A 12737-nucleotide genomic window follows, 5' to 3' on the forward strand; every position below is an offset into this window, starting at 1 on the left:
AGATTATTATTTACCATATGGAACATGGTGAAGAAATTACTTTGTTAACTAGTGTATTGTGGAAGTGTGAGCTGCTATAATTAATGAAGTAATTTTTGTGAGGAGTTGGGTTTGGACCTGCAATTTCTCTGATGTGGGAGCACTCCCCTAGAGGAAGTACCTTCTTCAGCTGTAGATCAGCAACTGTTTTGCAACTGACTATCTTAGAGAGATGATTGGGGACAGTGAGGGAATTGTTCAAATAGGTCACCCTGGGTTATGTTCTGAGCTTCAGTGCTCTTCAGAAAACTTTATTCCTTTTCTTCCTTTTTCTTGTGAGTGTTGAATAGTTCTGAGTTGTTTGATTGTCTTTTCCTTCATAATTGAAGGTCTTTCTCCTGATGACTTGCAGAACTTAATTTTTCTAGATTGAATTGTTAACTTCAACCACTACTGCATATGTGTTAGAGTTTGAAATTTGGATTTGGTCTTTCTGTTTTGTGTCCTGGATTTTGATATGTGAATTTGTTCTTTTGGAGTTTCATTTCTGTTTTTCAGAAGTAAAGGGCAATTCTCTTCTGTTATGTCCTTTATTATGGTATTAGGATTTTTTAGTCTTGTTCTGTTTTTCTGGTAGACTTATGATCCACAGATAATTCCTCCGCATCTTATCTTCAGAATATTTTGCTTGTGTATTGGACATATTTTCTTTTAATTTTTTTTTTCTTTTTCTTTCTATTCTTTTGGCATGTGACCTGGAAATTTCTTAGTAGTAGTTCTACAACACCTTACTACATTTTACAGGAACATTGGAGAATACTACCAAAGAGCATATGCTGTAAAGAACCTTTATCAATAATATGACTTATATTGCTTTTTCTGATCACCTTGTGAATACTTACTCTGTGTGAGTTCTCCATAAAAGAATCTTTGGCAAGTATGCATCTGGCATTATGAACAATGTGGCCAGTCCAAAGAGTTGGAATGTTTGGCAGTTCATTTCAAGGAAGAACCTCAGTGCTTGGTACATTATCCTGCCAGGTGAGCTTCAGAGTTCTCCTAAGACATCTCAAATGGAAGTGATTCAGTTTCCTGGCATGGAGCTGATAGATTGTCTAGGTTTCACAGGCATACAACAATGAGGTAAGCACAACTTCTCTATAGATCTTCAGTTTGCTAGTCAGTCCCCTTCTTTCTCACATTTTTCTTCGGAGCCTTCCAAAAATTGAGCTAGCTTTGGCAATGCATATATCAATTTCATCAATGTGTAATATCCTTGGAAAATATATTGCCAAGGTAAGTGAATTTATACTTAACCTTCAAAACTTCTTTGTTTTCTATAATAGGTGATTCTACCTATGGAGTATGTGATGCTGGCTGATGGAGTACCTGTGTTTTCTTGGTGTTAATTTTTAGGTCAGAATTAGCACAACAGCAGAGAATCAATTTATGCTTTGTTGCATCTCATCTTCAGAGTCTGCATTGGGTGCACAATCATTTGCAAACAAAAAATTATGCTCCAGCACTACTTCCACTTTAGTCTTAGCTTGTGGCCTTTTCAAGTTGAAAAATTTATCATCAGTGTGGTCAGCTGACTTTAATACCATGTTTGTCCTCATTATAGGCATTTGACAACATGACTAAAATCATCAGCTAAAAAGCATGGGAGCAAGCACACAGTCTTGTTTCCATTGGTGATTGGGAGTGCTCGAGAGCATTGCCTTTTGTCCAGAACTGATAAAGCTTGCCATCATGAAATTGATGTACTATAGCAATGAACTTTTCCAGACAACCAAATTTTTACATAATTTTCCATAAATCCTTGAAACTGACAGAAGCAAAGGCTGTGGTCAGTTATACAAATGTTATGTACAGACTTCTGTTTTGCTCTCAGCATTTCTCCTGGATTGTCTGGCAAATGCCATAATGATCATTTCTCAGCCTTCTCTGAAGCCACACTGACTCTAACTTTCAGGTGATGGATTAAACTATTAAGGAGAGCTCTGGCAAGAATCTGTGATTGTCGCAGGACGGTGTATCCCCTTTACGTTTATAGATACGAACAGTAGAGGTGTCCTTGAGCTCCTGGGGCATAATCTTCTTTTGCCATATAACCTGGTAAATTTCAGTCAGCTTTTGTATGAGCAATTGACTTTATTTTCAGCCGAAATAGAATCAACACCAAGGAGTCTAATGGTATTCTTCAGTTGGAACTTCAGCTAGAGGATTGACTTCAGCCTGAGATAAATAGTTGATTGATTGATGATGATCTGTTAAGAACATTGTAGAAGTATTTAATTCTTCTCTCTAGGATCATGTCCTTATTATTAATCAATGTGGATCCATCAACACACCATAGGTTTTTGGCCCACAAATAGCCTTCAGGGTTTCATAGAATGTTTTGGATTATACTATTAGCATTAAATTAAATTTCATCTGCCTTCTTACCGAGCCAAGATTCCTGAATCTCTCAGACTTCACTTGTACTTTACTTTTGATGGAATTAAATACTGCCTTCTTAGAGATGGAGTAACTATCCTGCTTGGCACACTCTGTGGAGTTCTCACCTTTCATTTAGCAGGTTCTGAATTTCCCCATAATTTTTGTTTGACTAGTCTTGATGTTTGCTAGTGTTTGGACCCAGATGAGCGTATGTAGTACTATATACCAAATCTCTGAAATCTGCTCATTTCCTTTTCTACTCTCATGTTGTCATCTGTATATTGGCTCAACTTTTCCTCCAAGTTAGAAACAAATTGTTTCTGCTAGGAGAAATATTCTAGTCCGCTGATATTAATTTTTCTGGTAGTCATTTTGCCTTGGAGCTGCTGCTTTTGTTGGATGTGAATATTTAACTTGGAGAGGATAAATATATGATCAGTCCAGCACTTTGTACCACATATTGCCTTTATCACTCTCACATCCTGTCTTTTCTTCTTTTTAAGTCACAAAATTTATTAAATCCATTTAAATTGGTGTGAGTATATCCATGAGAGGTGTGTGTGTGTGTGTGTGTGTGTGTGTGTGTGTGTGTGTGTGTGTGTTTAGGTAAATGGAAGACGAGAGGTGTGTGTGTGTGTGTGTGTATTTAGGTAAATGGAAGATAGTGTTGATGATGCACAAGTCTGTAGGAATAAGTGACCATTGCGCTTTCCAAATCCATTCCTCCTAAGGACTCCCTGCCATGTCTAGTAGTCTGAGCCTGTTCTAGTGTTAAAGTCACCAGAATTACAAGCTTGATCTCTTTTTGCTTATTGATAATAACGGTTTCCAAGTCTTTATGAAATTTTTCATTGACCTCATTAGGATTTGTGATTGTGGGAACATAAGTACTGATGATGGTGGCATGGTGTTTTCTTGCAGATTGCAATTACATTGTTGTAAGCCTGTTGTTCATTCCTTTTGGTAGACATCACAAGTTTGTTGACGAAATTAGTTTTGATTGCAAAACCTACACCAGCTTCATGATATTCCCCTTTACTTCAGTCACAGTAAGCTGGACTTCATTTGCCAGCCATGTTTCACTCAGGACTGCTATTTGTATGTGATATTTGCTGAGTTTTCTTGCAACAAGAGCTGCTTGTCTTTCAGGTATACTGGACTTTATGTTGACTATGTGTGCACATATTCCTTGTACTGATGGAGAGTGGAATCATCTTTTCAATCTTGGGTTTTGACTGCAGGATGGGAATCCTGCCTGCTGCAGTAATCAGGTCGGGCTTGAATAAGCAGACAGTTTCTCACCTTTTCTAGTCCCTTTCTTATACTAGGAGGTGAGCAGTATGATCATTAAAAGGCTGCTCAGACACTTTGGGGGCTTCTGAATCCCACTGCTGCCAGTGAAAAGACTATGGGCTGAGCTTTCTGAATGCAGGATTGCGACTGTTTTTCAGTATATAGTCACACTGTACTATACTTGCTATATTTGCTGCTTCATCATTTGCTTGTCACCCCAGGATTATGATAAAGGTAGCAGTGGTAAAATGATATGTGTGATATATATTTGTGCATAATTGGATTTAAGTGAGGCAGAACTGATGAAGGTGTTAGCCTCTCCCTTTCAGAGTCATCAAAGTCCAGTAGCAGGACAGAACTAAGATGACTGGTGATAGCTCAAGATGCAGTGGATGACCTTGACATCTTTGATGTCTGACTAAGCTCTAAGCATGCCAGAGTGCCTGCTTCACCTGCCTTCATGGCTATTGGAACAAATTGTCTGCCCATTCTATCAGTGTGATCTATTCTGCAAAATGAAGCTTAACCACATAGGACCAAAAGGTAGACATTTACTAACAAAGAATTCAAACATTTTAGAAAGAAAATTGGCAGTGGAAAGATTATTTGCTTCTTGAATATTCCAAACAATAGAAATGCAGGAAGAATGAAAAAATAAAGGCGGCTCTGGCAACAAAATGACAGCAGAAAGACTAGTAAGAACTTTCTTTCCAAGTGTACACTAGGAGAAAGGGGAAAAGTTGGAAATTTGATAGATGTAATAGTGAAGAGCCAGATGAGGACGCTATGGATACAACCTGGCAATACCTTGCCTATAGATGAATTTTTCTTTGGGATTACATTACATCATGAGAGGTTTCATGAAAAAGGGAAGGTAGTGAACAAAAGGGTAGAGAGGAGTAAAAGATGGTATGGGGGTCAAATCAAGAGATAACAATGAGGGAAATGTAACATCTGGGCCTGAGAAAGACATGGAAAAGTGATTGAAGAGGTGGAGGAAAGATTAGAAAGGAAAGGAAAAAGGCCTTACTTTGATGGGAGTAATGGCTACTATAGGTGAAAGGAGATAAGGACTTTACACTGGATAAGACAGTGGGTGTTTAGTGCCTAAGCAGTGTATTTGTCTTGGGAGGACGGGATTTCCAACTCTGAGGAGGGGAGTAACTGGCATCTGGAGGAGTGGGAGAATGTGAACACAGGGAGGATATTATCAGATAAATGTAGAAAAAAAGTCAACAAAAGAGGATATAGATTAATGGAGGGTAGAATAGGGATGGATAGGGAGATGTCTTAAGGTGGGGCACCACTTGCATTATTCTGATTGTGAACCCAGAATGGAAAAGAAGAATCCCTATCTAGTAGGGTACCTAGAAAGCTGAACCTAAAATGGATAATCTTGGTAGCTTTATATGAGAATACAAAGAAAAGAGAAAAAACAGATGGTTATAGGGATCATGAATCAGAGAATGAAAGTTTAAAATAAACAGAAAGAATATAGGAAATGAAGAAAGTAAAAGTTGTTTTTGGAAAGGGACACAAACAAATGAAGTAAAGACTGAACTAATGAATAGAATTAGCTGAAGGGAAGGAGTAGGAAAGGGGACTCTCTACCTGACTGAGGAAAAAAAGGAGGAAGAAATATAACCAGAAAAAAAAGCCGATGAAAGGAACAAAACTATTTCTAAAAATTAAAACCCTTGCCTTTTGTGGCATATTAAGTACATATATAAGCCAATCAGTTGCTATTGGTTTATTTCCTCATTTTATGTCTCTATATTGAATATAAAGTGCTTTTATCACGGCTAATTTAACTGAAAGGAAAGCTCTTTGTATCACTCTGAAATTGCCTGCATGTTTTCTTTCCCTCCTTCTCTCCTTCCATTCTTCCCGCCTTCCTTCTCTTTCCTCCCTCCCTTACTTTCCTTCCCTCCCTTCCCTTTCTTCTCTTCCTTCTCTTCCCTCCCTTTCCTTCCTTTCCTTCCTTCCTTTCTTCCTTCCTTTCCTTCTCTTCCTTTCCTAAGTCAATTGGAATTAAGTGACTTGCCCAGGGTCACACATCTAGGAATTGTTAAGTGTCTGGGATCGTATTTGAACTCAGGTTCTCCTGACTTCAGGGCCAGTGCTCTAAACATTGTGCCTTCTAGCTGCCCTAAATTGCCTGTTCTTGTAATTGCTTGTAACTTCCATAGTATCTCTTGTCAGACTTCAACCTCATGCAGAGCAAAGATTGCTTTGGCTTTGATGCCAGCACCTGGTATTAAAGTAACCTCTTCTTGGACCACTTTTCTCCAAACCTCTGATATCAGCAGAAGGTGAGAAATCTTTCAAAAATTCTTTAAGAAGGGTTTTTGGAGTAGAGCTGTCTATCAAGCCAGTTCCTTGTTTAGGCTTATGGCCTAATTTGAAACAATCTGTCAGGATAATTGATATGTGTATGTGTTCTTGTCTCTAACTGCCCTCTGTGCTATGCATTGTGAGCTGCATGCTTGTTATTTAGTTACTTTTAAAAATAAATTTAGAAGTCATCCTTCAGGACTGGAACTAAACCAGTTTTGGCTAATTCACACTCCTTATGAACCCTTAGACATGATGACTGGTGAAGTTCAGAAGGCTAGAAAAATTGGCTGAATTCCATAACCCAATGAAAAGAACCTTGTCACTTTCTCTTTACTTTTAGTATTGAATAAATACCTTTCCTGGAAATATAATAATTAGTAAGTGACTAGAAATCTAACCATTCCTATCTCCTTCAGGAATCCTAGAAATCTAAATGCCATTTCTCCAGGGTCTTGACTGGCAGGGAAGGAGAAAGACTTCTTATGTTATTTATATTTGTGGACTTTATTTATTTGTTCTTGAACTTTAATGGGGATATAAACATGTCTTTGTGAAAGTGAGGAATGGAGAGGCTTAGAAGTACCTTTGGGATAGACTGGTTGTAAGTTTAGGTTGTCTAGAGGAGAACATTAGCAGAATAGCAGTAGTAGGGTGTTATTGAGATTACTGTGATAATAACATTGAACTAGTTGTCTGAGAAGAGTGATTTCTCAGTGTATTAGATTTGACTCTTATTCTTTTTCTATATGAGTGAGCCCTATGTGATCATGAGGAAACAGAAATAGTGGTCATTTGGTACATAAAGAACAAATCCTTAGGAATTGAGGATCTAATTCAAAGATAAATGTTATTCAACTCTGAGGTGTCAACTCATGACTTTCAGATTGATTGAAATGACAGGAAAGGATAATGATAAATGTTGGAGGGATTGTGGGAAAACTGGGACACTACTGCGTTGTTAATTAAGTTGTGAAATGATCCAACCATTCTGGAGAACAATTTGGAGTTATGCTGAAAGGGCTATCAAAATGTACATATCCTTTGCTCTAGCACTGCCATTGTTGGATCTGTATCCCAAGGAAATCATAAAAGAGGGAAAAGGACTCACATGTGCAAAAATATTTGTTGCAGCTCTTTTTGTGGTAACAGAAAATTGGGAAATGAATAGATGGCTGTCGGAGACTGGCTATATAAGTATATGAAGGTAATGGGATATTATTGTTTTATAAAAAATGATGAACAAATTGATTATAGAAAAGCCTGGAAAGATTTACATGAACTGATGAGCAAAATAAGCAGAACCAATAATACATTTACATTATAACAGTAAGGATTGCGTTGATCAGCATCTATGAAGACTTGGTTCTTCTCAGTGCTTTAGTGATCCAAGGCAATCCCAATAAACTTTGGATAGAAAATGCTATCTGCATCCAGAAAAAGAACTATGGAGATTGGTTGTAAACCAATACATGTTTTGTTCACTTCTTTTTTCTTTTCTTTTTTTTTTTTTATTATCTCATTGTTTTCCTTTTGTTCTGATTTTTCTTTTCTAACATGATTCAGAAAGGAATATGTATTTTAAAAAAGTTAGTGTACATATATAACCAGAAAGAAAAAAAAAACAATTAAAAGAAAGAAAAAAAAAAGAAAAAGAAGTATTAAAAAAAAAAAAGAAAGATAAATGTTATCTCTGGGACTGGATAATGTGGAATCTTAGGCATCTTAGAAATGAGACTTGCAGTTTTTTGGACGAATGGTTTTAGTATACTAAAGAGAGTCTGGTTAAATAATTTTCCAAAGAAATATCCTTTGATTGAGATAAGACAGCACACTTTAAAAATTATCCTTTGAGATAAGGCCAAAATTAGTATGTTCGAAAAAAGTCCAGAATAGACAAAAAAACCTCTCCTCTCCCTTCTAAGAAAGAGAAAACTTAGATGGGGTATGGATATCATCAAAAAAGTTAACAAAGCATTTTGTTTTGTGTCACAAAATAACAGAATTTTAGAGTTGGAAGGGATCTTCCAATCCATATAAGTGTTTAATTCCTAAGATTTATTTAGTGTTAAAAAAAATGACATGATTCCACAAGAAAAATAAAACAAAACTCTTTAAAATAGGAATTTGCATGTTATAATGGGAATTATATACTATTAATGAGAAAGCATTTATTATAGAAGGGATACTGTGTGACTGGCATTCTGTTAAGACCTGGGGATTTAAAGACAAAAATAAAATTATCCTTGCTTTTAGATAGAGCTTGTATTTTATTCAGAATGATCTGATCTTTGGATGCAAGTGTTCAAATTCCTTAATTCATATTTTGTCTCTTGGTGGAGAATTGGGATCTGAATGTGACCAGCTCTTTTAATTGTGAATGGCATAAAAACAAAACAAAAAACCCCAAATTCTGCATTGATGAACCCAGACTTTGTTCTTTTGTCTTTTGATGCACAATGACATTGTCAGGCCCCTGTATGAAGGGAAAGTTGTTAAAAAGCATCAAATGTCTTTTCTTACTTAGCTGAGAGTTGATTGTGAATCTTCTGTCTTTGGGGTTTCTTATGATTATGGGAAATTGAAACTACCTATAAAATGCTTATGCTGAAAGATGTGACCTTTTCCTATCAGGTCAAATAGTTTATACTTTTCCTTATTTCTCTCTAATCTCTCTTGTCCAGTTTAGATAACTGCTTTTCTGAGATTGGTCCTAGATCCTGAAGGGACCTTAGAGGTTGACAAGAAACTTTTTCTTCTAATCATCTTTGTTCCTTTCTCCATTGCTGTGTGACTTTTCATGCTATAAAATTTCAAAATGGCATTTTGAAATTCCAACTTAGATTTGCCCCCTTGGCTACTATGTAATCTTGACATATAATTTAAGTATTCATAACATTCGTATATTTTAGCTCCATTTGTAGTTTACCTGCTTTAGTAATCACTATTGCATGTGCCTAAGTAATTCCAGCCAATAGGTATTAGTGTATTTTAATTTGTTAATTTAATTTAATTTAATTTATTTGCTCATTGGTATATGTTATATAATTATTATATATTATTTGATTTGTTTAATTTGTGTATCTGGCCTTAATGTTGAAGTGATCATCCTGTGCTGTGTTACTTGAACTGTTTTTTGATTCTTAGGAGTATCATGCTGACCAGGGCACTAAGTTAATTGAGTACCACCAAACCCTGTTTGCCAGCTTTTTAGAATTTGTCAGGTCTTTATACCTACCATAGTGGACTTAGAGATCATTCACTTTTCATATCTATGCAACATCTCCTCATGACTATTAAGTCTCTCTTTGCCATTATCCCCATGTTCTGGCAAGGATATTGGTTTAGGCTTTGAGGGAGTTTTTGTTATTATTATTGTTACTTCTCCTCTTCCTTCTCCTCCTCTTCCTTTGCTATTATATTTTCATAGAGAAGGAAATTGAATGTAAAGTGATTTGTTCAAGGGTCATATCAATTGGAGCCTCAGTTTACATGTGAGGCTACATCCCACAGCAGTAATTTTTGGTATAGTATTGAGCTCTGTTAGATCTACTAAGTTAAATGTAGAGGAAATTTATGGGCTCCTGGGATCACAGATTTTGAATAGAAAATGGACCATTTTGTCCAGCTTCTTCCCTTCATGAGGATGAGAAAATGAGGGCACTAGAATGGGAATGGGACTTGGACTTGCCTATGATCACATAAGGCAGTAAGCTTTAGAGATAAGATTTGAGTCCAGGTTTCCTCATTCCAGAAGACATAATAATATCTGTGAATAATTATGTGATTATTTTATATTTCTCATATGTAATTCAAAGTCTTTGACACAAAAAGTCATTGTAGGAGCTTTTTTATCTTTTAGAAAGCATGATGATAACATTGTATATTGCTAATATCCTTTTTCCCCCTCTGTCTTTGTTTTAGGTTAAAGATCGAGGTCCAGAAGCCACCAGAAGATTTTTTAATTGGTTTTATTGGAGCATTAATTTGGGAGCAATTCTTTCATTGGGAGGCATTGCATATATTCAACAGAACATAAACTTTGTGACTGGATACATCATCCCAACAGTTTGCATTGGAGTTGCATTCGTGGTATTCCTCTGTGGTCAGAGTTTTTTTATCACCAAACCTCCTGATGGCAGTGCTTTTACTGATATGTTCAAGATTTTGGCATATTCCTGCTGTTCACAGAAACAATTCAGGGAACGTAGGAGCAGCAGGTATGTAGTGACAGTTCAGTGTAGGCTTTATGGTTAACAATCCAAAATTCAATGTTGGTGTGAAGTGCACGGGCTGATATTTTGCTATAAATCATTTATGTAGAATGTTTTTTCTCTTAGCTTGATTTTTGGATTTGGGTACTTTTAACAATAAATTTGAAAGAAAATGAAGTATACTGAATTAACATTTACTTTTTCAGAATACTGATTATATCACCTTACTTTAGTAAATACCTTCCTTTTTTCCTAGTTCTAAGCTCTATTCTTCTTTGATTGTTTTATCCTAGCTCCAATTTGGGACAAAGAAACATCTACGCCTGTTGAGGTTTCTATAAATGTCTGTGATAATCCCCTAAGTGATCTGGTCCCAAACTATTGATGTAATTAGAATGAACAGGTAGAATACTAGAATTAATATGGTTTGAAATTTGAGTGGAAATTTCCTGTCTGTTAGGTATAAGATTTAGAATTTATAGATCAAATATTCTTTTACTCACATCAGTTCTACAAAGAAAGAAAGAAAACCTACAAAGAGCCATCAAGTAGCTTGACAAAATGTAAGCATGTGTTGTGCATTATTTTCTGTGCACAGATGAGCAACTTGTGGAAAGTAGAATGGGTTTTGTTTAAAAAAAAATATCCAGATCAGTTATTTAGTAATTGAAGGTATAAATATACAGCTCAGTATAGAATAAAGGAGTATTGTAAATTCAAGTAGAATTATGTAGTTTGAAATGCATATTATTTAAAGCCAAGAACCTAAGAGAAAAGCAGAAAGGCAATTAAAATAACAAAATACCTTAGTTTATAAGAATTAGCATATAGTATATGTATATATACATATATGTGTATGTAAATACATATACACACACATATAAGTTTGATTAGAAGCAGTTTGGACAGACTAGATAGCTCTTTTGATTTAAGCAGGCATTCCTACATTCCCATACATTTCCCAACAAGGAAATGGAAGAAAATTAGTGGTTTCATTTTTGGAAGATGGAGGAAGATAGAAAGAAAAGCATTGTATGTTCATCCTCTTATTAGATTTCAGAAACAAGTAGGACCAGAAAGAAGACAGACCCTGGAAAGACACAGTAATGTCTCCTTAGCGCAAAGAATGGGATACTCATGGTGTTTAGTACTGAAAAGGACTAGAGCAATCGCCAGGGCCAGTCTCTCTTTTTGACAGAAATAGAAATGGGCCCAGATGACTCTAGTGACAGTGAGATGCTTCTTAGGTTTAGACATTCAGAAGAGTTATTTGTTATCTGGCTTATTTAGAATTTATATGAATAACATTAGAAATATTTTGAATCATTTGTGAAATAACTTGGGCTTCTTTTTCATGTTTTTAGTATAGCTACTCAGCTGTATTTGAACCTGAATTGGATTTCATTACTTACTGTAAATGATAAATAGTTTGAGCTTGGTGTCACATTGGATCAAGTCCTAAACCTGCAGTCTGTGTGACATTAGATAAACTAGCTCTGTGACCTTGGGCAAGTCACTTAACTTCTTTTTGCTCAACTGTACAGTAGGGTTAATCCTAGCACTGATCTCCCAACATTTCTGTGAGGATCAGATGAGCTATAATTTGCAAAGCATTTTTCCTAGTACTTGACACCTAGTAGGTGCTTATCAAATCCCTCCCTCTCTCCCTCCTCAATTGGAAAGATATGGGTAAAGGAAGGGTAAACTTCCTAGCTGGGAGGTGGCTTTATCTTCTTTAGACCAGTAAAATAGCTGATATAATATCTAACTTTCAGTAAATGGTGACTCATTGCTAGAAAAAATACTGCATATCTAATAATTACAGAATTCTTTATCATGAGGCTGAATGTTATCCCATAGATAGAATAACATTTAGTGTTGGAAGATGGGAAAGGAAACGTTTAAAAATGTGATGGTTTACACAGCATGATTTCTGCCTCTGCATTACCACAGTGATAAGATTGACAGAAGTTGCTGAGGGAAGCTGTGTAGTGACTTGGATGTTCCAATTGTGTTATACAGAAAGCAGCATATGACCTTTCCTTATTGTTTTTGATGTAAACATTTAGTAGCAGAGTACATCATAATAATTGTAGCCTTTCATTGAAGAATTGCACATTTGTACACACAATGTCAGTGTCAAAATTATCCATTTACATAGTATATGTGATAGGGGATAGTATCTTAATTTTTTATGGTTCTTCCTTACCACAAGTGGAGGAAAGGAATTAGGAAAATATTTATACTTGAATATCAAGTGACAGCAACCCCATTACATGTGTTTATTAATTTCTCTCCATTGTTGGGATTTATTTTATGGTTAAATAAATTTACTTGGACCAGAGGGACAGACAGTTTAAGCCTATTCTTTCTATCAGTTTTTGATGTGTGGAGCCAATCCTATAACTGAAGATTTACTGTTTATTTAATACTGCATTCATAGCCAAAAGTAAAGTTCTGGCTAAGTCATTAATT

General features: G+C 35.8%; 1 protein-coding gene across 1 annotated transcript in view; it reads left to right on the forward strand.

Moving 5' to 3' along the window:
* The window catches only part of SLC15A4 (solute carrier family 15 member 4), a 43951-nt gene that overhangs the window by 8097 nt on the left and 23117 nt on the right, over window positions 1-12737 (forward strand). The window contains exon 2 of the mRNA XM_051972615.1: window positions 9973-10268. Within this exon, the coding sequence (XP_051828575.1) occupies window positions 9973-10268 (296 nt within the window). The remainder of the gene's footprint in view (window positions 1-9972; window positions 10269-12737) is intronic.

The sequence above is a fragment of the Antechinus flavipes genome, chromosome 1, assembly GCF_016432865.1.
Source record: "Antechinus flavipes isolate AdamAnt ecotype Samford, QLD, Australia chromosome 1, AdamAnt_v2, whole genome shotgun sequence".
Lineage (NCBI taxonomy): Eukaryota > Metazoa > Chordata > Mammalia > Dasyuromorphia > Dasyuridae > Antechinus > Antechinus flavipes.